This window comes from Castor canadensis, chromosome 11, assembly GCF_047511655.1.
Source record: "Castor canadensis chromosome 11, mCasCan1.hap1v2, whole genome shotgun sequence".
NCBI lineage: Eukaryota > Metazoa > Chordata > Mammalia > Rodentia > Castoridae > Castor > Castor canadensis.
The window spans coordinates 41,258,316-41,286,004 of NC_133396.1; the positions used below are offsets into that span (position 1 = coordinate 41,258,316).

At 39.7% G+C, this 27,689-nt stretch overlaps 1 protein-coding gene across 1 annotated transcript in view; it reads right to left on the reverse strand.

Annotated features, from left to right (window-relative positions):
- Positions 1-3,568: 3,568 nt before the first annotated feature.
- Psmd11 (proteasome 26S subunit, non-ATPase 11) overlaps positions 3,569-27,689 on the reverse strand; it is a 37,957-nt gene continuing 13,836 nt past the window's right edge. The window contains exons 4-14 of the mRNA XM_020161500.2: positions 25,262-25,333; positions 24,771-24,828; positions 21,567-21,761; positions 16,211-16,355; positions 15,033-15,093; positions 7,028-7,090; positions 5,175-5,300; positions 4,685-4,720; positions 4,372-4,423; positions 3,950-4,092; positions 3,569-3,840 (exon numbers count right to left, since the gene is read on the reverse strand). Coding sequence (XP_020017089.1) covers positions 3,950-4,092; positions 4,372-4,423; positions 4,685-4,720; positions 5,175-5,300; positions 7,028-7,090; positions 15,033-15,093; positions 16,211-16,355; positions 21,567-21,761; positions 24,771-24,828; positions 25,262-25,333 — 951 coding nt within the window. The 3' untranslated portion in view covers positions 3,569-3,840. The remainder of the gene's footprint in view (positions 3,841-3,949; positions 4,093-4,371; positions 4,424-4,684; positions 4,721-5,174; positions 5,301-7,027; positions 7,091-15,032; positions 15,094-16,210; positions 16,356-21,566; positions 21,762-24,770; positions 24,829-25,261; positions 25,334-27,689) is intronic.

A 27,689-nucleotide genomic window follows, 5' to 3' on the forward strand; every position in this document is an offset into this window, starting at 1 on the left:
CACTGTAACATTGGGACTCAAACCTCCTGAGTTTGGGTGGGAACAAACAATATTGACTAGCAATTCTACCTGGTCTTCAAATGGATCTCTCCTCACCCCTCTTTTCTCTCATGTCCCCTGGCCCAGTGCCTCTTCCTGTCAGGCAGAGGTGAAAGCCAGCCTTTGTTCTTCCAGCTCCCAGTTCTTCCAACTCCCAAGCTGGCTTCATGTCCACATTGTCTTATGCTCCCCTTAAAGCTCTAGTGTTGAGCAAAGATTAAATACTTTGCATTTCCCAAATGATACCCAGATTTCTAATCCTATAGTCACCCCTTAGAAAAACGTGATATTACCTGTAACTGAATTTCAACTCTAGCTATTCCAATTCACAGTGGACCATACTATTTCACCCCAGGTCCCAAACCAAAGCAGCACATTTGCATGGGCCTTGTCCTGGCTGCACTCCAGTGTCCTCTTCTGCTTCTGTCTAGTCAGCCCTTCCTAGTGCCTTCAAAATGAGCTTTCTGCACAACTACTCCAGCCTCGTCAGGGGCAAAAATCATGTTTGCAGCAGAGCAGGAATGGAAGAAGAGGCTGTCAGGAATCCTACCTACCAGGTCTCACCTGTTTTCAGGCACCACAGCTCCTCTGCCCACTCAAACCCACCACCATTCTCCACCCCCCAGCTCCTATCACTGCTCCAACTATTAAGCAAAGAAGAAAGTACAACAATCTGTCAAAACTAGCAGGATCAAGAACCTAGAAGGCAGACCCATCTGAATGAGGCAGAGCTGTTTTCTTCCCAGTCCTCTTCATCAGATAGCTACAGAGAAGCTATCTAACTCCCATCCCTATCAATCATCCTACTTATCCTATAGCCTATTTCTAGCTGCCAGAAGGCCTAGTCTTCTTAACTGCCTTGCTGGGCTGGGCTGGGCTGCCCCTGCCTGCAATGCTACAGGAGTCCCCTGCTCTGCATACCCCACTACCCATGCTGCCCCAAGGCAAGGAGGCCAAGGCAGCAAGCACCCAGCTACAGCTTCCAGAAAAGATTCCACATAGAGGCATGCTGAGTCCTGGCTCCTGAGGATGTCTGTTTTTTCAGGGATCAGAGCAGCATCTAGTGGCCCTTATGAGCAGAACAGATTATATAACTCCAGCACATAGCAGAGAAACACACACCAGCAGTCTCAACACACAAAGTCCTGACATCATGAACACTTGGGGCCAAAAAGGGACCCTCAAAGAGCCCAGTCCATGGCCAGCTGCCCAGCTGAGCCTCTCAGTGATGCTTAGACTAGCCTACATGAGGCCTGGGAAGAGAAATAGGCACAAATGCTTGTCCTGATGGTCTGGAGCAGTGCTGTCCAACAGCACAGTACAGCTATTAGCCACGTAGGTAATGTGCTACTGCCAAGAAACCACATTAAAATAAGTAAAAGGAAACATGAATTTTAATACTTTATTTAACCCAATATACCCCAATATTTCAATACACATAGAAAAGTTATTGAGATACTTTACATTCCTTTTTTCATACTAAGCCTTTGATGACTGGTTTGTGATTATGCTTATAGCACATCACAGTTTGAACTAGCCGCATTCCAAGGGCTTGACAGCCACAAGATTAGGGCTGTGCATTGCACAGCACAGGTCTGGCAGAAGTTATCAAACTTAGACTGAGGGGAGCAGAGAAAAGGGTTACTGCTCTGAGCCCCTCAGGGTTGCCCTAGATATGGGAAACCCTCTCCTCTCTGCTCCAGATCATTATTTAAGTCCTTTATAAAAGCAAAATGTCTGTAAATATAATTACACACAGAAACAATACTAGAACTGAGAATAGCAAAACTGCTCAAACTGGAGAGTTTGGCGGAACCCCTGAGCTATGCAGAAGACCCATTTCTGGGGTTGAGGGCAGTATGAAACAGCTGCTTTTGAAGACTCCAAAAGAAAACTACACCACATGGGTGTCAGGAGTCTATGTACTTGTACTTCCATTACTTCTTTGTTCCTCACATCACTGATGATCACCTCACTGTACCAAGGATTACCACCCAAACCCACATGTCCTCAACTGGAACACACTGCCTAGGAAAAAGTTACTTGAATTCCATTTCTGATTTCAGACCCTACAGATCAATTTTCCTGCCCAAGTCCTCCAAACCTGAACTCCAAATCCAGCTACAGAACTCCGATCAAGCAAATGAGATAACAGTTTTCTCCAGTCTATTATTGAGCTATTTGAACTTGCTTAGACACCCTCCAGCACTCAAGAAAAGACAATTTTTGAAAAAAAAATTATTTTTATTGGAACTCATCTGAACATCAGATATACCTGGTGTTGGTTAGCAAGAACCGTTTGTACATTTGATATTGATGGTGCCAAAACCAAAACAGTGACTGGACATGATGGGGAGATGTTGAAAACAAAAACCTGATTTTGGAGAGGAAAATAAAAGCCAGTCAGATTTAGTGAAGATGCAAAACCTGGTACAACAAAATCCTTTTACAAAATATAAATTTATTACGAAAACCTGGAAAGATAATCTGAGAAAGGTAAAGAAAAAAGAAAAGGAGGCCAGCAGGAAGGAGCAGGACAAGTAGAAAAAGAGAGAAAAGGAAAAGAGAAGATGAGAGAAGAAAATACAGTAGAGCATAGCAAAGGTACAGAAGCTTACCTGCCCAAATGGCATTAAAGCCTTGCTATGTAATTGCATCAGAAAACAAAACATGCTGAAATACAGTGCTCTACCTCCCACCCATTGAGTTCTAAGAGGTAAATAAACTCCCTGGGAAGGGAACATGAGGTTGCTCGAAACACAACAAGGAAAAGGGGAGAGAGGGAAAAAAAAACACCCCACAGTCTCATTTCCAATGTTCACTGTTTAAAAAAGGAATAAACCCATCTGACAGCAGGAGAGGAGCAGGGGAGAGGGAGAAAAGTAGATGGAGTTTAGAAAGCCCAACTCCTCTGGAGGGGAGAGAGAAGGAGATGGTTTCCTGGCTGCGAAGGGGGAGAGAGAGAAGAGCAAAAGAGAGAGGAAAGAAGAGGGGCAGTTAAAACACTGACATCTAATCTAGTTATTGTGTTAAAAAGAAAAGCCACATGCACAGCAGGCCCCCTGGGTGCTGAGGACCCACACTGCTCCCTGCGTGGCCGTGAACACTAGCTCCTGGCCTTGTCCCCATTCCTTCACAGGTCAGAGCGGAGCCGTGCGGGTGCTGCTGCTGCTGCTGCTGCTGCTGCTGCTGCTGCTGCTGCTGTGGTGGCGACGGTGGTGGCGGCAGGACCTTCGGCTAGTCTGCTGGAGCCAATGTCCAGGGAGAAGGGTGGACAGGCCAAATGGCAGGGGAAAGAACACCAAAACGCCTCATTTCAAATAAAAAAAGAAAACAGCAGTCTATACACAGTTGTTTGTTTTGGTTCAGTACAAACAGAATAAAAAGTCGTTGCTTTTGATGGTCAGCAAACACCCAATTCTGAAAAGGAGGAGAGGTGACGCCCAGCAGGTGGCGTAGGACCCCTAGTGGTTGGTGGGGTGCCTGGCTTTGCAGCCCTCTCCCAAGAGGCAGAGAGCACAGCTTTAGGTAGTGTAAGCCTTTTTCCTTTTATTTAGAATAATCTTTTTTTTTTTCTTTTTCTTTTTTTTTAAGCAATTTTCCCACTCCCAAGTTGGGCCAGTAAAGATTACATGAAAACTGGCACATCTATTGGCTGGAATACAGATGCACCAAATGAGGATTTAAAAACTTTCCCAGCGAAAAGTAGAACAACAACAAAAAAAAAGAATCTCCTAGCATTTCCCCCAAGGTTTCACTCTCCCGCCACACACACTCCAAAGGACTGCTACAGATCCAACTCTGCAAGAGAAGACAGAGCAGTGTCAATCAGGAAGCCAGGAAGAGGTTTTCAGTCTTGACAGGCAGAAGACAGCGCTGCCCAGCCCTGGGTCCCGGGGCAGGCACTCACCTATGTCAGTTTCTTGGCTTTGTTGTAGAGGGAGTCCACTACTTTACTCATGTTCTGAATTGTTTCCAGAGCAGCTTCATAAGTTTTATCTACTGGGGGTTCATCGAAAATGATCAGGACACCCTCCCCCTGGTCCAAAATCCCTGCAAGAAACACAAGGGAAACCCAGGTAAAAGTTGAGATTAGACAAAAAATTGTGAAGCAGCTGTTCCCTACCTGCCTCACTTTCTCCAGAAAAGGGAAACAGAATTTGTTTCTCTGTTCCATTTGCATGTATTTATTAAACACTCATCCCAGGGAAGATGGGTCAGTATCCCAGAGAACCATTAGAGAAACAAACAGGACACTTGCTTTAAAGATATACCCATACACTCATCTCATCACCATCACCACCAGCCCCCTTGCCTGTGTTTGTTACTCACCATGAAACTTCTTGTCAAGAATCATCTGTGATAATTTTCTTTCTACGTCGGCCTAAAATCAAAGCACATGATTAAGGAACCAGTATCCGTTAGTCAGAGATCACCCTCACATGAATGCTTTGTAGAAAGGGTGTTAGGGCAAATGGATTGTAAACAAAAGAGCAACAATGCAACTCTAGCTCTGAGCCCCCATTCCCCATTCTCTACTGAGAAGCTTGGGAGTTTTCCAATAAGGCCCACTGGGTACAAATGCCAGCCCTTCCACACCACTTCTTCCCATCCCTACCCCCTAGACGGCCTGAGAACTCCTTACCTTGGAGAGTTTGATGAGGCTAGATATGTGTTCAATCTAAAAGAAAAGGCAAAGACACCAAAACTGAAAGTTTTACTTTTTTAAAAATCTCCAATACAAGAAGGGGGACAGGAAAGAAATTTCTGTGTCTCTTGAACCTGATGTCTCTAAAGGTCCAAGTTTTTCTTGCCCATGCGTGGGTCTCTTCTGCTCTGTCCACTTGACTGACCTCCATCATTATACGCAACAAACATACTCCTGTCCTGCCCCACATACCCAATATAGAAAAATATTTGCCACATGTATAATGACATATCAGGAGACTACTCAGAACACAAGCTTCTATCCCACCATCCTTCTCCTTGACTCTTATTTCCCATCGAGACTAGACCAGGTCCTTGCTCATAGGCACACTATAGGAGGTGAGTTCCTATTTTGGACAGATGTGGAAAGGGAGGTGGGTAAAATGAGAATGCCTAGCCAGAAACAGGGTACTCAGGAGGGTTCTTACCTGTACTCGGGAAAAAGGTTCAATGACTCGAATCAGATTCTGTTCCAGTAAGTTATCATACAACTTAGCCAAGTGTGTGCTGATGATTGGGTCATCACGGAGCTCTGCCCGATAGTCTGTTAGGGCCTGCCAAAAGAGCCAGTAGCAGACATTGGCAAGTAGAAGCACTAAATCACACTACTCTTAGCTTCCTGAGTAGTTTATTGGCCCTGAAACTATACATAATCAGACAAAGTTCTGGGAGATGTGGGGAAATAAAAGCCAAGACAGAAAGTAGAAGAGTTGTGGCTCAAGTGGGAAGAGTTGCAGTCAAGTGGCAGAATATTTATGTAGCAAGCATAGGCCATAAGTTCAAACTCCCTCAAGGAGGGAGGGGGGAGGGAAGGAGAGGGAAAAGAGGAAAGGAGGAGAAAGGGAAAGTGAGAGCGAGCATGAGAAGCAAAAACTGGAGCCACCATCTTTCTATCCAAAATGCTCATGTCAACAGTTTAAATCATGTAACACTCAAGAGCAGCTTTGCTTATAAGCCAATGTAACTACACAACCATTTCTCAGCATGTATGTCAAAGAATTCTGAGGTTTAATAATGAGAAATGCTTAATTACACAACTAGCTCTTAGAAGTTTTGTGAGGAATATTAGTACAGTGTGGTTCTGCAGTTAAAAAAAAAAAAATTTTTTTTCCAATTTTGTTTGACCCTAGTATTTCCCAAATATCTGAACACAGAAACCGCTTTCCAAAGAACTGCTTGGAAGAAGTGTTTCAACAAATATCCCAAATTTGTGATAAAATGATCTAGGCCGTGATCATGTGTGTGATGTATTGACCTTTAGTAATAGTTTCAGTATCCTAGCCTCACATTAGCTGTGTTCTAAGAAGCAGACAAATCATGCCAAATAAGGGGCAACAGGAATAAGCAAGAACCCTCCAGGAAGATGATGAATCAGAGACAGTCAGAGCCCTGTGGCCTAGTCTGTATTTATATTGCTTTTCTTTCTGGATTTAGGTTTGTTTTTAAGTTGGTCACTATACTCAAACTAAGAGGACAGAGGTTCAGAAAAGAATATGTAAATCTCACCCTAAAGCCTAAACCAGTGTTTCTCCCATTTTGAAACTTCCCAAACAACGAGTACAAGTCACAAGAGTTAAATCCTAGAACAGCATGCTGACAAAGTTTCTTTTGGGCCAAATGTACACATCAAGGCTTCTCTTTTGTCCACAGAGGACAAGCAGACCTGGCATTTCTGGAACTGAAGGAATACTAATGGCTGTACTGTGTGCAAAAGCATTAGGCCTGAGTGAAACCAAGACACCTATTAGCTGTGTGACTTTAGGTACCCTCCTGATTCCCAGTTCCCATACCACAAAATGCAGGTAATAGCTTTGCTGTGAAAAAAAGCATACCAAGATTTTTTTTTTTTTTGGGTGATACTAGGGGTTTGAACTCAGAGCCTTGCACCTACTAAACAAATGCTCTACCACTTGAACCACATTCCAGCCCGAAGAACTTTTTGAAACTATAAAGTATTATGTATAAGTGAAATATAATCTAGATCAACCCAACAAATTTTGCTGTATAAAACTAATTATCTATTCCCTGGTTTTGATATTATACTAAGGGGACATGGGATCACTCTGTACTGCCTTTGTAATTTCTTTTGAAACTATATTAAGTATCTTTAAAAAGTACTTAAGGTCATTCTTGTTCTCACTCCAGAGATGACCTGCTTACAGTCTACTGAAGTAAAGTCCTTTCCTAATAAACTTAACCATCACTTACACTGCATAAATAAATAGTACTTAAATATCCCTCTCCTCCACCCATCCCCTGCCAATCCAATAACCATGCTCACCTTTTCAAAATCTGCCAGCGATCTGTTCTTGCTAGCCTGAGCCACGCATTTTAATGCTTCTGTCTGAGAATAAAAGACAAATCATGAAAGTGATCTATTCTGTATAGAAATCTCATAAGCAGTATACTATATTATGTTATAAGGAAGAATCCACTCCACCATCATTATTTTTCAGATGCCTAGGAAGAAAAGCTTGAAGTGTTGAGTATCACTATATGCCAACAGGTTTCCCTTTGAGACATGAAATAACTTAACTAGAAGTTCCTAATCAGGATTCTCCAGAGATGGTAAGTTAAAAGGGAAAATGACAAGAGAACTGTGATCTCTTTCCCTTCCTCCAAGACTCCTTATCTCCATACCCCTCATTCTTCCTGCCCTCAGACCTGTTCATACAAGTGCTTTATCAAGATTGATTCTGCTAGGTTTGTTACAAGCACTGAATGAGGTCTACTTTTGTAAGGATTGAGGCATTAATGTTCTACATTTTACATTTGAGTATTAAAACCCTACAGTGTTGAAAAGTACAAGGACGAAGGGCAACTTGAGGCTCATTATAAAAGACATCTGCCCAAACTATCAGGTCTCAATTCAGCAAGAAATCTGCAACACCCATTTTTCTAGCTCAGCCTGATTTTCGTTTTTTCAGGGCAGGACTGGGGTAGAACTCAGGACCTTGTGCTTGCTAGGCACATAAGCCATGCTCCCAAGTGCCTAACTCCTTCTTGAAAGCTGTCACCAAGGTACAAATAAGCAGAAGGAGTTCCTTTGTATCAGCCTACGTACTTAAACAAGAATGGTGTGTCTTCTGTAGCAGACTAAATGCTGCAAGGCTCTCATGACCATAGTTTGACTCCTACATTTGTTATAGACAGAACAAATGGGCATAATGAGGAAAATCTGGAACTCAGAGCACGATAACCCAAGTTAAAAGTCTGGCTCAATGACTTACCAGCTATCTGACTCTGTCCCTGGATATTTGACCTACCTGAGCCTATTTCAACTTTAGTTCTTCTGAGAGTAGTAAATCTAGCACTACAATACTAACCAGCATTCTTTTTTTTTTTCAATTTTTCTTTTATTATTCATATGTGCATACAAGGCTTGGTTGATTTCTACCCCCTGCCCCCACCCCATCCCTTACCACCCACTCCGCCCCCTCCTTCTCCCCGCTCCTCAATACCCAGCAGAAACTATTTTGCCCTTATTTCTAATTTTGTTGTAGAGAGAGTATAAGCAATAATAGGAAGGAACAAGTGTTTTTGCTGATTGAGATTAGGATAGCTATACAGGGCATTGACTCACATTGATTTCCTGTGCGTGGGTGTTACCTTCTAGGTTAATTCTTTTTGATCTAACCCTTTCTCTAGTACCTGTTCCCCTTTTCCTATTGGCCACAGTTGCTTTAAGGTATCTGCTTTAGTTTCTCTGAGTTAAGGGCAACAAATGCTAGCTTGTTTTTTAGGTGTCTTACCTATCCTCACCCCTTCCTTGTGTGCTCTTGCTTTTATCATGTGCTCATAGTCCAATCCCCTTGTTGTATTTGCCCTTGATCTAATGTCCACATATGAGGGAGAACATACGATTTTTGGTCTTTTGGGCCAGGCTAACCTCACTCAGAATGATGTTCTCCAATTCCATCCATTTACCAGCGAATGATAACATTTCGATCTTCTTCATGGTTACATAGAATTCCATTGTGTATAGATACCACATTTTCTTAATCCATTCGTCAGTGGTGGGGCATCTTGGCTGTTTCCATAACTTAGCTATTATGAATAGTGCCGCAATAAACATGGATGTGCAGGTGCCTCTGGAGTAACCTGTGTCACAGTCTTTTGGGTATATCCCCAAGAGTGGTATTGCTGGATCAAATGGTAGATCCATGTCTAGCTTTTCAAGTAGCCTCCAAATTTTTTTCCAGAGTGGTTGTACTAGTCTACATTCCCACCAACAGTGTAAGAGGGTTCCTTGTTCCCCACATCCTCGCCAACACCTGTTGTTGGTGGTGATGCTGATGATGGCTATTCTAACAGGGGTGAGGTGGAATCTTAGAGTGGTTTTAATTTGCATTTCCTTTATTGCTAGAGATGGTGAGCATTTGTTCATGTGTTTTCTGGCCATTTGAATTTCTTCTTTTGAGAAAGTTCTGTTTAGTTCACGTGCCCATTTCTTTATTGGTTCATTAGTTTTGGGAGAATTTAGTTTTTTAAGTTCCCTATATATTCTGATTATCAGTCCTTTGTCTGATGTATAGTTGGCAAATATTTTCTCCCACTCTGTGGGTGTTCTCTTCAGTTTAGAGACCATTTGTTTTGATGAACAGCAGCTTTTTAGCTTTATGAGGTCCCATTTATCTATGCTATCTCTTAGCTGCTGTGCTGCTGGGGTGTCATTGAGAAAGTTCTTACCTATACGTACTAACTCCAGAGTATTTCCTACTCTTTCCTGTATCAACTTAAGAGTTTGTGGTCTGATATTAAGATCCTTGATCCATTTTGAGTTAATCTTGGTATAGGGTGATATACATGGATCTAGTTTCAGTTTTTTGCGGACTGCTAACCAGTTTTCCCAGCAGTTTTTGTTGAAGAGGCTGCTATTTCTCCATCGTATATTTTTAGCTCCTTTGTCAAAGATAAGTTGCTTATAGTTGTGTGGCTTCATATCTGGATCCTCTATTCTGTTCCACTGGTCTTCATGTCTGTTTTTGTGCCAGTACCATGCTGTTTTTATTGTTATTGCTTTGTAATATAGTTTGAAGTCAGGTATTGTAATACCTCCTGCATTGTTCTTTTGACTGAGTATTGCCTTGGCTATTCGTAGCCTCTTGTTTCCATATAAATTTAACAGTAGATTTTTCAATCTCTTTAATGAATGTCATTGGAATTTTTATGGGAATTGCATTAAACATGTACATTAGTTTGGGGAGTATCGACATTTTTACTATGTTGATTCTACCAATCCATGAGCATGGGAGATCTCTCCACTTTCTATAGTCTTCCTCAATCTCTTTCTTCAGAAGTGTATAGTTTTCCTTGTAGAGGTCGTTCACATCTTTTGTTAGGTTGACACCCAGGTATTTGATTTTGTTTGAGGCTATTGTAAATGGAATTGTTTTCATACATTCTTTTTCCGTTTGCTCATTGTTAGTGTATAGAAATGCTAATGATTTTTCTATGTTGATTTTATATCCTGCTGCCTTGCTATAGCTATTGATGATGTCTAGAAGCTTCTGAGTAGAGTTTTTTGGGTCTTTAAGGTATAGGATCATGTCATCTGCAAATAGGGATATTCTGACAGTTTCTTTACCTATTTGTATTCCTTTTATTCCTTCTTCTTGCCTAATTGCTCTGGCCAGGAATTCCAGTACTATGTTGAATAGGAGTGGAGATAGTGGGCATCCTTGTCTGGTTCCTGATTTTACAGGGAATGGTTTCAGTTTTTCTCCATTAAGTATAATGCTGGCTGTAGGTTTGTCATATATAGCTTTTATAATGTTGAGGAACTTTCCTTCTATTCCTAGTTTTCTTAGAGCTTTTATCATGAAATGATGTTGAATCTTATCAAAGGCTTTTTCTGCATCTATTGAGATGATCAAGTGGTTTTTGTCTTTGCTTCTGTTAATGTGGTTTATTACGTTTATTGATTTTCGTATGCTGAACCACCCCTGCATCCCTGGGATGAAGCCTACCTGGTCGTGGTGAATAATCTTTTTGATGTGCTGCTGAATTCGATTTGCCATTATTTTGTTGAGGATTTTTGCATCAATGTTCATTAAGGAGATTGGCCTATAGTTCTCCTTTTTGGAGGTGTCTTTGCCTGGTTTTGGGATAAGTGTAATACTGGCTTCATAAAATGTGTTTGGCAGTTTTCCTTCCCTTTCTATTTCATGGAACAGTTTAAGAGGGTTGGTATCAGTTCTTCTTTAAAGGTCTGATAGAATTCAGCAGAGAATCCATCAGGTCCTGGACTTTTCTTTTTGGGGAGACTCTTGATTGCTGCTTCAATTTCATTTTGTGTTATAGGTCTATTCAGGTGATTAATTTCCTCTTGGTTCAGTTTTGGATGATCATATGTATCTAGAAATCTGTCCATTTCTTTTAGATTTTCAAATTTATTTGAATATAGGTTCTCAAAGTAGTCTCTGATGATTTCCTGGACTTCCATGGTGTTTGTTGTTATCTCCCCTTTTGCATTCCTGATTCTACTAATTTGGGTTTTTTCTCTCCTCATTTTAGTCAGGTTTGCCAGGGGTCTATCGATCTTGTTTATTTTTTCAAAGAACCAACTTTTTGTTTCATTAATTCTTTGTATGGTTTTTTTGGTTTCTATTTCGTTGATTTCAGCTCTTATTTTTATTATTTCTCTCCTTCTATTTGTTTTGGGATTTGCTTGTTCTTGTTTTTCTAGGAGTTTGAGATGTATCATTAGGTCATTGATTTGGGATCTTTCAATCTTTTTAATATATGCACTCATGGCTATAAACTTTCCTCTCAAGACTGCCTTAGCTGTGTCCCATAGGTTCCGGTAGGTTGTGTTTTCATTTTCATTGACTTCCAGGAACTTTTTAATTTCCTCTTTTATTGCATCGATGATCCATTCTTCATTAAGTAATGAGTTATTTAGTTTCCAGCTGTTTGCATGTTTTTTGTCTTTACTTTTGTTGTTGAGTTCTACTTTTACTGCATTGTGGTCAGATAGTATGCATGGTATTATTTCTATTTTCTTATATTTGCTGAGGCTTGCTTTGTGCCCTAGGATATGATCTATTTTGGAGAAGGTTCCATGGGCTGCTGAGAAGAATGTATATTGTGTAGAGGTTGGATGAAATGTTCTGTAGACATCTACTAGGTCCACTTGATCTATTGCATATTTTAGATCTTGGATTTCTTTATTGAGTTTTTGTTTGGATGACCTATCTATTGATGATAATGGAGTGTTAAAGTCTCCCACAACCACTGTGTTGGCGTTTATATATGCTTTTAGGTCTTTCAGGGTATGTTTGATGAAATTGGGTGCATACAGATTGATGATTATTATTTCCTTTTGGTCTATTTCCCCTTTTATTAGTATGGAATGTCCTTCTTTATCTCGTTTGATCAATGTAGGTTTGAAGTCTACTTTGTCAGAGATAAGTATTGCTACTCCTGCCTGTTCTCGGGGGCCATTGGCTTGGTAAATCTTCTTCCAGCTTTTCATCCTAAGCATATGCTTATTTCTGTCGGTGAGATGAGTCTCCTGTAAGCAACAAATTGTTGAATCTTCTTTTTTAATCCATTTTGTCAAAGGGTGTCTTTTGATGGGTGAATTAAGTCCATTAAGTGTTAGTACTGATAGGTATGTGGTGATTCCTGCCATTTAGTTGTCTTAGTTGTTTGAAGGTTTGATTGTGTGTACCTAACTTGATGTTACTCTCTACTGTCTTGCTTTTTCTTATCCTGTGGTTTGGTGCTGCCTGCCTTTTCATGGTTAAGTTGGGTGTCACTTTCTGTGTGCAGGATCCCTTGCAGAATCTTTTGTAATGGTGGCTTTGTGGTCACATATTGTTTTAGTTTCTGCTTATCATGGAAGACTTTTATTGCTCCATCTATTTTGAATGGTAGCTTTGCTGGGTAGAGAATCCTGGGGTTGAAGTTATTTTCATTCAGTGCCCGAAAGATCTCACCCCACGCTCTTCTTGCTTTTAATGTTTCTGTTGAGAAGTCTGCTGTGATTTTGATGGGTTTACCTTTGTATGTTACTTGTTTTTTCTCTCTTACAGCCTTCAATATTCTTTCCTTAGTTTCTGAACTTGTTGTTTTAATGATGATATGTCGTGGAGTAGTTCTATTTTGATCTGGTCTGTTTGGTGTCCTGGAGGCCTCTTGCATCTGTATGGGAATATCTTTCTCTAGATTTGGGAAATTTTCCGTTATTATTTTGCTGAATATATTATGCATTCCCTTCACTTGCACCTCTTCTCCTTCTTCGATGCCCATGATTCTCAAGTTTGGTCTTTTGATGGAGTCAGTGAGTTCTTGCATTTTCTTTTCACAGCTCTTGAGTTGTTTATTAATAGTTCTTCGGTTTTTCCTTCAATTACCATTTCATCTTCAAGTTCTGAGATTCTGTCTTCTGTTTGTTCTATTCTGCTGGATTGGCCTTCCGTTTTGTTTTGCAGTTCTGTTTCGTTCTTTTTTCTGAGGTTTTCCATATCCTGGCAGTTTTCCTCTTTAATGTTGTCTATTTTTGTCCTGAGTTCATTTATCCGTTTATTCATTGTGTTCTCTCTTTCACTTTGGTGTTTATACAGTGCTTCTATGGTTTCCTTTATTTCTTCTTTTGCTTTTTCAAATTCTCTATTTTTGTTGTCTTGGAATTTCTTGAGTGTCTCCTGTACATTTTCGTTGACCCTATCCAGTATCATCTCTATAAAATTCTCATTGAGTACTTGTAGTATGTCTTCTTTTAAATTATTCTTGTGGGCTTCATTGGGTCCTTTGGCATAGTTTATCTTCATTTTGTTGGAGTCTGGATCTGAGTTTCTGTTCTCTTCATTCCCCTGTGGTTCCTGTACTAATTTTTTGCTGTGGGGAAACTGGTTTCCCTGTTTTTTCTGTCTTCCCGTCATTGTCTTTGGTGTTGTTACTGTCCCTGTACTGTGTGCAATTAAGTATTGTCTAACTTGTAATAATAACAATGGTAATATTTAGAATGGAAGGGTGAGCTGAGATGGAAAGCAAGAAGTTAAAGAAAAGGGGAAAACAAATATACAGACAAGAGGGAGAAAGCAGAACAAGGTATCAGACAAGAGAGTTTCAAAGGTATAAACAGGGAGTGTTAGTGTACTAATCGACAGTAAGCTGAACAGACATTAGAGAGACAGAGAGAGGATTGAAAATCAAAGATAAAAAAAAAAATAAAAAATAAGTAAATGAAAGAAATATCTATATATAAAAATGAATTAAAATAAAATGGAAAACAGAAAATTAAAAAAAACAAACAACAAAAAACCAAAAAACTTCCAAGTTTATATGCAATGCAGTTTCAGTCTTAATAATTTGGGTGTCCGTCTCAATCTCCAGTCCTGGAGTTGGTGCCTCAGATGTTGTTCTGTAGTTGTGTCATCAAAGGGGATGCATAAAGTAGAACAAAACTACACACTCACACACACAGACACAGACACACACACCAAAAAAAAAAAAAGCCCCACAAAGTGTCCCAAGTTCAAATGCAATACAGTTTCAGTAAGTTTTTCGGCTTGCAGGTGTAATTCGGAATAACCAACATTCTTGAGGTCATAATAGAAGCTGCCCTAAAATTTTGTATATGAAAAGCCAATTGGGGCCACTTATAGAGAAGGAAGAAACCATCTTTTGTGGCCATTCCTCCAGCAATACAGTGAGCTGGCCAATCTTCCTGTTGTTTAGAAACAACTGCACTTGAAATCCAGTAAGATTACTTTCACTTAACTAGTGATAATCAAAGTACAAAGGTGATAGTACAAAGGTAACAACTGTTTGCTCTGAAAAATCACTTACATCTACTTGGGAATTAAAGTACCATAAAAAGGGCCATCAACCATCAAAGGCCTCTTTTTGTACCACACCCAAAACTCAAAGCATGAATAGAAAGGTAGTAAGCTCAGAAAATATGAGTGGGTCTCAAAATCTAGTTTCTGTACCTCCCTAAAACACCAGACCTAACCAGGCTTCTGACTCAGAGAATCAAGATGTCATATTCTTCACATGTTAAAATTAGCAAGATAGGATCTTCTAGTCAAAACTAAGTGCAACCTAACTCACAGCAAATGCCACAGTTCATCTCTGTAAGTTCCTTAGACCACCTGATGTCTATAAGAACACCAAACGTTGACTTTCTAGGCCAAGCATTTAATAGAACAGGAAACACAATGAATGGGCTTAAGGGATGGAAGCAGGTAGGGGAAAAGAGCCCTGGTCTCATCATACATCATGAAACTGACAACAAGCTGATCTCAAAGAGGAACTGCAATCACAGTATTCCCTACCTGCCTCCCTGCATATCGAAGTGCAAGCTTCCCGCTCACCAAAGCCTGGACATCTTCTGGGCTAGAAAAAAAGAAATACTTGGTCAATGGCTCCAGGATGTTATGATCCTAAGTATGGGTTTGGGTGAATTTCTTTTTTACCAGAACTTCACTGTGAAGACTTCCCTCATAGGAAAAATCAGCCTCAACACCTAAACCTATAATGCCCCTCACATTGCAGAAATTGGGCTTTCTTCATTCCAAGCCAAAGCTCAGTAATGAAAACTTAAAAAAGAAACCAACTCCAAAGTTAAAAAGAAAGCCCAGCTGAACCTACCAAAGGCAAAAGACCCAAGAGGCAGAACAGTAAGTTCAAGTCAAATCCCAGTATAACAGGTCTTACTAAAACACAACCCTGGGCTGGAGGTAGAGCTGAAGTGGTAGAGCACCTGCCTACCAAGCATGAGGCCCTAAGTTCAAACCCCAGTACCACCACAAAAGGGGGGAAAAAAAAACAAAAACACAGCCCTTGGAGATACAAGCTTAGATGATAGAGCACTTGCCTAGCATGTGTGAGACCCTAGGCTCAAATACCCAGTACTGAAAAAGTAAACGAATACAACCTCCTGCTTAAAAATCCAATAAGCCAATCAATATTTTATTTATTTCCAATTGAATTTAGATAAATCTGTAGCTTTTTTTTTTTTTTTTTTGGGTGGTATGGGGTTTGAACTCAGGGCTTCACGCTTGCTAGGCAAGCACTCTACTGCTTTAGTCATGCCTCTAAGCTGTACAATTCTTTATGAAAAGACTTGTTATACTTTCTGTAGTCCATTTTTCCAAGTATCTCTCTTAGCCCTAACTTCCCCATTCTGGGTAGCTAAATTGGCTGGCACTGGTCTGTCAGCTACTTCCTGACTTCTGTCCTGTTGCTCAACACCTGGAGAACAGAGTATCTGAACGATGAGCAGAATTCTCCAAGACAGGTTAGGAAGGAAGGGAATTTCTAAAATATGCCTCCCAGAATCTGAAACACTAGCAAGCTTGCTAGTTTGATTCTCCCACTTTACCTCAACCAGCCTCAGAGGCTATAGCTGATGTATAAAATTGGCCAAATTCTCTGCTCAAGTCTTCTGTGCCATGGCAGATAGACTTAAAAGGATTAGAACTCTTATATTCCAGAGTTAATGTGCACCTACGTGTTTAGCATGATTTTGCAGAGCAACATGTACTTGAGAGACGTGATGGCCTTGGGACTATCGATGGAGTCATAACCCTCAAATGCCTCGTAGAAGTATGAGTATGCAGTTTTCCAGTCCTTCTCCTCTGCTGCATGGATAATACCTGAGCATTGAAACGAAAAGATTAAGAACCATATGCAATAATGGAACGAACTATAAAAGATCAGAGCTGGAAAAAACATTATATTCAACACTTTTAAAAAAAAAGTCACAGCTGGAAAGAACCTTAGAAATCTAGCCCAACTGTATCAACTCATTGGTTAGGTCAAATGAGGATAAAGGACCTGTCCAGTCACAGCCACCTAGAGAGAGCTGAGATTGCAACCTGGCTGTATGGCCTCTCAGCTCAATGTCATATTACAATATTGAATTCCCAAAGGAGTCAGAGACCCACTCAAAGGGGATCCTAAAAACCACAGTATAACCACCTTTCCCCATGCTTACCACCATCCTACTTCAATCACTGGAGCCACTGGAAAAGAGGTCATGTTTACCCTTCATGACATCACCTGCACAGGTCAGGGAGCTGACTCAAACATCCCTAAACTGCCTGAATGACCTACAACATCAACTACTTGAATACATTTTCTAAGCATGACATTTTTACACTGAAAAAATAATGAAGGCAGCTTTCATGAGGGCAAAGAACCCCAACATCTTTTATTTACATTTTCAATACTTGTCATTTATGGATGTGCTTTTTTCCTAGAAGTAATCAGTGTACAGATCTCACATAATGCAAAATACATAAACTTAATTGTACATGGCTAAGCAGTTATTTCTTTAGGCTGATACCATATTCACATCACCAATCCCTTACTGTTTAGACAATGGGTTCTCCCAATCAGCTTAACTTTGACTAAATCTGCTTTTGTTTTCCAGCCTATGCTATCACCTAGAATAACATAAAAATTAGTTTTTTCCAGCTTCAGAGGCATCTAAGACCTAAGATTCTATACTTTTTTTTTTTTTTTTTGATGGGTCTGGGGTTTGAATTCAGGGCTTTGCATTTGCCAAGCAGATGCTCTACTGCTTGAGCTATACCTCCAGCTCATTTTTCTCTGAATATTTTTGGAGAAAGGGTCTTGTGAACTATTTTGCCAGGGCTTACCTCAAACCTCAGTCCTCCTGATCTCAGCCTCCTTAAGTAGCTGAAATTATAGGAGTGAGCCATACACCTAGCTCATTCCACATTTCTTTAAATAGCTCTACCTCTCTCCCACTCCTTATGAAGTTACATACCTCTGCCCGATCCATTTGTTTACCACAGTGTTTTCCCAACACTCTTCACATTAAAGTACATAAAGTACTTAGCATACTTTATGTAATAGGATGAGTAATAGGATGAACTACTTATACATGAGCCCAATCAATGTGCTAGCAAAACTTTAACCCACCTGTAGCAAATTTGAGGCAAATATCATGCAAGCTGGGAACTTCTGGCTTAACCATTAACTGAGTTAAGCCCTTTTACCCTGCCCAAAAAGCTTCCCACTTTGTGGCTAGAGAAATCAAATACTTTATCAACTACAGTTCTTAATTAGAGAAGCCTGGAGGAAAATGTGGCCCTCTCTGTGGCCAAAGAGAGCTCCCTCAAGACTCTTCAAACTATTAATGCTGCCCAACTAAATGAGACACACCCATTTACCATCCCTCCCAGGACAAAGCTACAACAGGCCACATCCAAAATAAGTTTGGTTGGTGGGAAAAGAAAAGTGAGTCAGGCATGGTAGCATATGTCTGTAATCTCAATAATCAGGAGGCTGAGGCAGGAAAATTTCAAGTTTAAAAGCAGCCTAGGCTATATAGTGGGATCCTGTCTCAAGAAAAAAACAGTAAAATAAGGTCCAAAAGCTGATATGTTGTTTTCTCAAAGACATTAGTAAACAGAGATAATATGAGCACTAGGAATAGTATGATTAGCCTGTGAGGCTTATTTTTAAAAGCAAAAAACTAAGCCGGGCCAGGCACTGGTGGTTCGTGCCTTTAGTCCTAGCTACTTAGGAGGCAGAGATCAGGAGGATCAAGGCCCAAAGTCAAGAGACTCTATTTCGAAAATACTCAACACAAAAAAGGGCTGATGGAATGACTCAAGTGGTAGAGCAATGCCTAGCAAGCATTAAGCATGGAGCCCTAAGTTCAAACCCCAGTACAACCAAAAAAATACAGACTGTCACTCATTCAACACATTAATGAGAGCCACCAGGTATCTATAATGGAGGATGTGCATATGGAAAAGGCCCTGAAGAGCTCTGGTGGAAAAAATAATCACTAAAACAAAAACAAGGAGATTAGTACCATAATGTATACATAAGAATATACATTTGCTAGGGAAGTTCAAAAGCAAAGAAGAAAGTACAAAAGAGGGTGCAGTGGAGACATCTGAGCTGGATCCAGAAGGATGCATAAGAATTTGTTATGGGAATAGAGTGAAAGGGGGAATTTTAAGCAGAGAGACAACATGTTCTATGCAGAAATAGAACATAACATGGACCACACAGAGAATATAAAGTGTCTGGTGACTAGGACTGGAAACCAGAGATGAGGATGAAAAAGAAAGGATAATTTCCTTTTGATTGCCATGTTAAAGTAACATTTAGGTTGGGAACAATGAAGAACCATTGGGCTTTTTTTTTTTTTCTTTCACAGTGCTGGGGTTTGAACACCTGTGCATGCTAGCCAAGCACTCTACCACTGAGCTACATCCCCAGCCCACTCTCTGTTATTTTGTTGTTGTTGTTGTTGCTTATTTTGTTTTTGTTTTGTGATACTGGTGTTTGAACTCAGCTTTACACTTGCTAGGCAGGCACTCTACTACTTGAGCCATTCCACCAGCCCCTTTGTTTTATGTTTTATTTATTGTTTTTGCTTTGTTTAGAGGCATTGGGAATTGAACCTACCACTGGAGAATTTTAAACAAAAGTGTTACAAGATCAGATTTGTGTTTCAGAAAAATGACACTCGGGGGGAAGAAACAACCCAAACATTGTATGCACATATGAATAAAAGAAATTTAAAAAAAAAATGACACTGGAGCCAAAGGAAAAGGATGAATTAGAAAATGTGACTAGAGATAATTAAACCAATAAAAGACCATTCTAGTGGGATGGGCCTGAATTAGAGCAGTGACTTCTAGAGATAGATAAAAGGGCAGATTCAGAGACACAATCAACATGATCTGGTAAATGAGTGGGTATGAGGAATAACAGAGAAGAAGGAGTCAGAATTACTCCAAAGACCAACTTTAGCAACTAAGCCAATAATATTACCATTAACAAAGACATGAAATACAAAAATGAACATATGTGGGGTAGTAAGTTTAGTTTCTGATATATTAAGAATAAGATGGGATATTATTAGGAGCTGGTAGAGTGGCTCAAGGGGTAGAGTGCCTACCTAGCAAGCCTAAGGCCCTGAGTTCAAACCCCAGTAATGCTTAAAAAAAAAAAAAAAGTCAGGTCGAGACAGAATATCAAGGTATGTCCTTCAAGCAGTTAGAGATCTAGATCTAGAATTTGAGCAAGAGGGAAGCTACTAGAGCAGACCATTAATGTTTGTGAAGGTAAAGCCATGGGAGAGTATAAAATTAGAATGAGCAGGAGAGAACAGAAAGGGAGAAGACCAAAGAAAGCAACGAGAAAAATCCAGTTAAGGGGCAGTTTGAAGGACAAGGAAACAGCAACATGTGGCCACAAATATTAACCAAGGGAGTGAACCAAGAAGATGGTGATGTCAAAAAAGCCTAGGATGTTTGACAGGGTTGAATCCCCCTCAGAGTGAGATTATAAGGGAGTTATTGATTTCGTCCAAGAGGTCAGAGACACAAAGTAAGGACAGCCTTTTGACTTTTTCAAGAAGTTTGACAGAAAGGGAAAGACAATTTAAAGACAGAACAGAACAAAAGGAAAAATGGAAAGAATATTCTTGGTAAGGGGTAAAAATGGGCAGTGATACAAATTCTGTAAAGAAAAGAGGACTCACATTGAGATGGCCTCTTTTTCCTTTGAAAAATAAGATACACGTTCACCTCTTGACCATGAAAGAAGGGAATATTTGTGGTAGCTCAAAGAAAGTACCAATATTTGGTTTAAACTAGGTACTATGGTAAGAGCTTCACATTGACCATCTCATTTAATTTTCACAATTCTATGAGAAGGTATCAACTTCTCATTACGTATTACATATTCTCATATTAAAGATGAGCTAAAGGTAAAGACACATTAATATGCCCAAGATCACGTACCTAGAAATCAGCACAACTAAATATCAACCAAGGAAAATCTGACCCTAGATCACAACAGCCCTGAGAGGCAAGGCAAGTTGGACAAGGATTATCTTTCACAGATGAGATAGTAACATCAGTGCTTAAACTAGTCTTCTGCCTCTAATTCACTCTTTCACTAATGATACCTCCAGTAAAAAGAAAAAAAAAAAAACAAACTGAATTCAAGAAAAAGTATTCTACCTGTCAATCCATGAGGTCCTAACTTCCGATAATTCACATACTCCATCAGAAAGTTACATACCAACACCAGGTGTGGTGCTGCATGGCTATAATCCCCGTACTTGGAAGGCTGAAGCAAGAGGATCATAAATTTGAGAGACACTTGGGTTATAGCAAGTTTAAGGATTTCCAGGGCTACATAATGGAACCCTGGAAAGTGGGGGAGGGGATGAGAGGGAGAAGAGAAAAAATGAGGGAAAAAGGAAAAGAAAGCTGCATATTACACCCAGCTGATGTCTTTCTTAAAAAATCCATGCCTGTAATCCTAGCTACTTGAAAGGCTGAGATCAGGAGGACTGAGGTTCAAGGCCAGCCCAGGCAAATAGCACATAAGACCTCATCTCCAAAATAACCAGAGCAAAATGAACTGGAGGTGTGGCTTAAGTGGTAGAGCTCCTACCACTTTGAGTTCTGCAAACGCAAAGCCCTAAGTTCAAACTGCAGTACCACCCAAAAAAAAAAAAAAAAATCCAACAAACTTTACAAAGGTCTCAAAGACTTAACAGACATGGGTTAGGCCAATCCTGAAGAGAAATACTATCATTTTGATTAAGTGACTAAAAGGGAGACTTCTGAACCTAAGTGAAACCTCTCTAAGGTATGGCTCTAAGAACTGGGTGGTTTAGTATATTTTAGGCAGTTAATAGGAGGAGGACAGCTGATTAGAAAGACAATCTTCTAACTGGTTTCTTTGAGGAAGATTTAGCCAAATATGCCAGTTATATTCTCCAGCCCCAGCCCCTGTTCCTTCCACCTGTAGATGAGATGAATTCTAAGAAAACACATCCCAGGAATACCTATGAGTGTTACCTGACTGCATGTCCAAAGTGGCCTGCAACTTAGGGGGGCAGTAAATGGCATTTGCTGTGGTTCGAGCAGAGGTTAAGGCAGCTCGGGCTTTCGGCAGATTGCTCAGGGCATGATATGTTTTGCTTTCTAAAAGCTGTACTTCCACCAAAAGGGCTTTGTCATCCATCTTTTTCAACTCCCGCAGCAACTGAGAACCTGTAAAAGATATACACATTCCTTGGTTAGCAATAGTTTTAATACTATAAAATCTGAGGACAAAGAAACTTGTCTGAACTCAAAAAGGATACTGTTAGAGCACATGCAAGGACTGAGTTTTCCTCTACTATGCTATCTTCCAAAAGAGAAACAGACATCTTTTTAAAGCTTTCTTTCTTCCTAAGAACAACCCTGGGTCCAAGAGCCCTATAAGTTCATTCATAACATTTAAATACAGTGGAAATCTCTACCTACAAAATGCTAATACCAGTTATCCAGTCCAAACACTTGAACTCATTCTCTCCCTGTCCAGCAACCACAAGGCTATATGAGAAACACTGGGGCCAAGTGTGGTGGTACACATCTATAATCTTAGCACTCAAAAGGCTGAGGCAGAAAGATGAGAGGTTCAGCCTGGGCTACATAGCAAGATCCTGTCTCAAAAAAAAAAAAAGCAAAACAAAAGAAACAAACACCAGGCACTAGGGGGAAGTAAAGTGTTCTGGATAGCTGGGCATGGTGGTGCATGCCTATAATCCTAGCATTTGGGAGGTAGAAGAAGTAGAATTGAGAGTTCAAGGCCAACCTAGGCTACAAAGGGACCCTGTCTCAAAAATAAGAAAGGGCTAGGGGTACAGCTCAGCTGTAAAGCACTTGCCTAGCATGTGCAAGGCCCTGGATTCAACTCTCAGCACCGGGTGAAAAAAGATTCTGGACATGCCAGTGTTTTCTAAATACACTGTTTCCCACCATCTCAGAAGAGAGTATCAAAGCCAATCAGATTACACCATATACAAAAATTAATCCAAAACATAAATGTAAGAATTAAAGCTATAAAACTTCTAAAAGAAAGCATAAAAAGTATATATATATATATATATAGTGACCTTGGATTAGGTAATGGTTAGATATACCAACAGGATAAGCAATAACAGAAAAGAAAAAACAAGATACCTGGGCGCCAATGGCTCACACCTGTAATCCTAACTACTAGAGAGGCAGAAATCAGGAAGATCTCAGTTTGAAGCCAGCTGGGGCAAACAGTTTGAGACACTATCTGGAAAATACCCAACACAAAAACAGGGCTGGAGGAGTGGCAGAGCACCTGCCTAGCAAGTGTGAGGCCCTGAGTTAAAATCCCATATCGTCTCCTCCCAAAAAAGATAAACAGGATTCCATCATAATTAAGAATATACTTTCAAAAAAGAATCCAGAGAATGGAGAAAAGTATTTGTGAATCATAGACCTGGTAACAGATTTGTATCTAGAAAAAAATAAAATAAAACCAGAAATAATTAAAAAATAAAAGGCTATCCTAGCTTCTTGGAAAGCAGAGATGGGAGGGATTATGGTTAGGGGTCCAGAGAAAAAGACCTCATCTCAGCCAACGGCTGGGCACCATGGCACATACCTGTCATCCTCAGCTATTTGGTCTAGACCAGCCTGAGCATATGGCAAGATTCTATCTCAAAAACAAATCAACAGAAAAAGAGTTGGAGGAGTGCCTCAAGTGGTAGAACACCTGCCTAGCAAGTGTGGGGCCCTGCATTCAACCTCTGCGCCACCAAAAAAAAACCCCAAAAAGCAACAAATACATGTAAAGGTCCTCAACATCATTAGTCATTAAGAATCAAAACCATAATGAAATACCACTTCATATACATGAAGAAGGCTAAAATAAAAGAAAATAAGAGTTGATGAGGTTGTGGAAAAATTGGAACATCGGCGTATATTGCTGATGACAATGTAAAATAGTGCAGCCACTTTGGGAAACAGCCTGGCAGCTCTTCAAAAAACTAAACAGTTACACATGACCCAGCAATCCTACTTCTAGGTACATACTAAAAAGCAGGTCTATATAAAACCTATGCACAGCAGTCTACGCAATAACCAAAAAAAGGGAAACGATCCAATGGCTATTAACTGGTGAATGGATAAGAAAAGACCACATACTGTATGATTCCATTTATGTGGAATGTCCAGAATAGGCAAATCTACACAGACAGATATTACATTAGAGGTTGCTGGGAATGGGGGCGGTGAGGGGTTGGGGGAGAGTGAAGAATTAACGGAGCAATAGAGACTGAATGCTAATGGGTATAATGCTTCTTTCTGGGTAATAAAAATGTTCTCAAATTAGATAGTGATGGTTGCACTAAAAAACACTGAATTGTATACTTTCAAAGGATGAATTTTATGGTATGTGAATTATATCTCAATAAAGCTGGCTTTTTTTAATGCTACTATTTGTTTAAATCATATGAAACTGACATTGATAAAAAGCAAGCAGTGGAGAAGGATTTTGAGTGTTCAAAAGCCACAGAGGGGAAAGCTTTCTGCTAACCCACTTCAGCTTCCAAAAATATTTACACTCAAGTTCTTAATTTTTAAAATAGATTTTAAATATAATTACAAACAGATATAGCAAATGTGGCATTTGTAATTTAAAACATTAAATCTGAGGCTAGAGGTGTGGCTCAAGTGGTAGAATGCCTGCCTAGCAAGCACAAGACCCTGAGTTTAAACCCCAGCACATCAAAAGTAAATAAATTAATAAATCTGAGATTTAACAGGGTGCTATATATAAAATACAGAAACACACTGAAAAAAGTATCAACTATTTCAAGGAATGGATCTCACCACTCTAAAGTTAAAGAAATTTAAAAACTGACCTTTTAGTTTTCTAAATCAACAAGTTAACTGTAGGCAGTTTCTAAGAATTTTGGTTTTTTTTATTTTTTATTCCAATGTTGGGGATCAAACCCAGGGCCTCACACTTGCTAGGCAAACACTCTACCACTGCACTATATACCCTGCCTACTTCCTCAGAACTTTTAAATGCACTTCACCATGACACATTCTATAAATGTAAGCCACTTTAAATCCTTCTTAGATGTAGACAGAATATCTACATCTATTCTTAATAGATAATTAGCAAGAATAGTCAGGTTTAGAATACATTCATTTAGCTAGCTAAGATGTCTTATTAATTTCTGTCAGTTTACTTACCCAAATGCAATGCTTCCTGGTACCTCTTGGTATCAAAGTACAAAGACACCAGTCTTGCCTAGGAAAGAGAAAAGGCACTGATTGAAGAGAAGGGTGGCTGGGGGAAGCGGGGGGGGGGGGGGGGGGGCACGGTGGAGCCACAAAAAGAAATCAAAAGATTGACAGTCATAGAACTGTTACTGTTGAATATACTTGTTCTTATGATAACCTCAAACACAGTATAACAAATGATCAAGTCCCCTGTATTGTCTATCATGGCCAGTGATTCACTGATAACTTTACCAAGTTGCTGCTTATTTTCAGCCCCACAGAGCAAATCTGTCTCAAAGCTTCAACTAGAGAAATTCTCATAATTGGGGACCACTATCAATAATTTCTCAGTGACTGGGTAATACAGTTGTTGAAGATGCTTTTCATCAGAATGGCGTAACTTACGCTCAAAGTCTAACTAACGCCTAAAGACCTGAAACAGTGCTAATGTGAGTACATACCTCTAAAGCTTGGCGTAAAAAAGTTCTTTTCTCTGATTTGGCCCATTCAATGCACTCTAAACACAGCTCAACCTACAACAGGGAGACAGTACATGCAACATTATATATCTTTACATTCTTCCCACCAACCACACCTTGGAGAACAGAAAAGCTTTATTTCCCTTTTTACTTATTACCCATGTTGCTCTATTTGTTGTCCACAGTATAATAATCCATAGTACCTCAATGTGTAATGGTATGTCATAATAAAGAATCAACTTGGCTTTTTACACATGCAATCTCTTTTGTGTTTAAATTGTGTTCCTTTGGAACAGAGCTGCCTCTTTGAGACTCTTCTACCTTCCCAGGAGACATTAAGAACTTTCAAAAACATAGATAGCCTGGGAGTATATATTTCTACATGGCTTAGGAATTTTTAAAACTGAAATTTCTCCCTAAATAGTTGGAAATAGAAATGGTAATGTGTTATTGTAAATATACTGGAAATAAAGGGGAGAAATTTCTAAGCCTACACACACAAAATGTCTATTCTTAATAGTTGTCTCTAGGACTCAAAAGGTTCAACTGACTCTTTCTGTTACAGAAATAAAATTAACTAATTCAACATCACTCTTAGAGCAAACAGATATAGTAAACTTAGCCTGAATTAGAGGAAGTAAAATGAAATTAGAATTAGCCTAACATTTAATAGGACTTTTAATCTTAAAGATACTGAACCCCAGTCCTACCTTCCACCCAGTGACATAAGGTACAAAGCAACTGATGTAAAGCAACATTCTATGCTACCACAGCTTTGCATACCACTGGATGTCATGACATGCTGGCTTTGACAGAGAACAAATGAAGGACTGCAGATCTTATGTCACTTCCATTACTATAAGTTTTCCATTAAGGCTGCTAATCACAGCATAAGACAAGAAACTGAGCATTCCAGAGAACTGCCAATACAACAGGTTTTGATGTAAATTCAAAGTTCTCTTAAGAGATGCCATAAAGAAGGAAAATTTAAAAGGACATAATTTAAGTCTGCAAGATCTTCTGCCTTTAGATCATAAGTTCAAGCTCAGTAAATAAATTGACGGATGCCAGTTCATGGTATTTGGATGATTCACCAGTGAAGAGATTCAATGAGCCAGGAGCCAGTGGCTCAGGACTGCAATCCTAGCTACTCAGGAGGCAGAGATTTGAAGCCAGTCCCAACAAATACATCATGAGATCCTGTCTCAAAAAATACCCAACACACACAAAAAAAAGGGCTGGCGGAATGGGCTCAAGCAGTAAAAGAGCCCTGAGTTCAAACCCCCACCACCAAAAAAAAAAAAGATTCAATGAAACCTTTACAACTCCTCAATGGAGCCCCCCAGTGGCTACCTAATTTCCAACTCTTAAACTCAATGGACCTCATAAAACTTCTATAAAAATATAAAAGAACCAAAAACTAAACTAAAACCAAAGCAATCACAATTTCAGAGTTTTGAGTTATGTTCTGAATAGCTGAACTCAAAGTAAGATCTCTATTCATGATATGAACTGAATTGAAAATATTTTTCTGAGTATTTTAACAAGGAAAATACAAGTCTTAAGTTCTACATGACTTAATGACCATTACAATTTTTACCCAGGGAGCTTTTTCAAATGACACAAAAATGAATACCAGGAGTTGGTATTAAGTTATACTTAACATTGTATTAAGTTATAATTAAATATATTCATTGAAATATTCCCTGAAGCATTAGATTCTATTTCAGCATCTCACTCATCCTCATTTCTTTGATAGTCCAGATATTAAGTGACTCGCATACAGTCACATAGCAGCTACTGGGACCAGAACTTGTCCCAGTCTCCAGTGCCCTTTCTACCTCAACTTAGCCTTCAGTTAAGGTCAATACAGACATTTGTCCTAGAGCAAAAAAAAAATTTTTTTTGTAAATGATCTTAGGGCTGGTGGAGTGGGTAGAGCAACTGCCTAGCAAGTGTGAGGCCCTGAGTTCAAGCCCCAGTGCCACAGGAAAAAAAAAAAAAAAGGAAAATGATCTTGATATCTATTTTTAATTATGGAGTACATGATTTGCTTTATCTAAGATTATTAATTAGTGAAGCCAGCACCTCTGTTCCAACGAAAGATAATAAAGGCCACTGAGCCAGATGCTAGTGGCTCACACCTGTAATCCTAGCTACTCAGGAAGCACATATCAGGAAGATTTCGGTTAAAAAAACCCAATCAATAAAGGGCTGGCAGAGTGACTCAAGTGGTACAGCACCTGCCTAGCAAGTGTGAGGCCTTGAGTTCAAACCCCAGTACCAAAGGAAAAAAAAAAAGCACACCACTTCACCAGGGGCTGGTGGCTCATGCCTATAATCCTAGTTACTCTGGAGGCAGAGATCAGGAAGATCAGTCAAAGCCAACCCAGGCAAATTGTTCACAAGA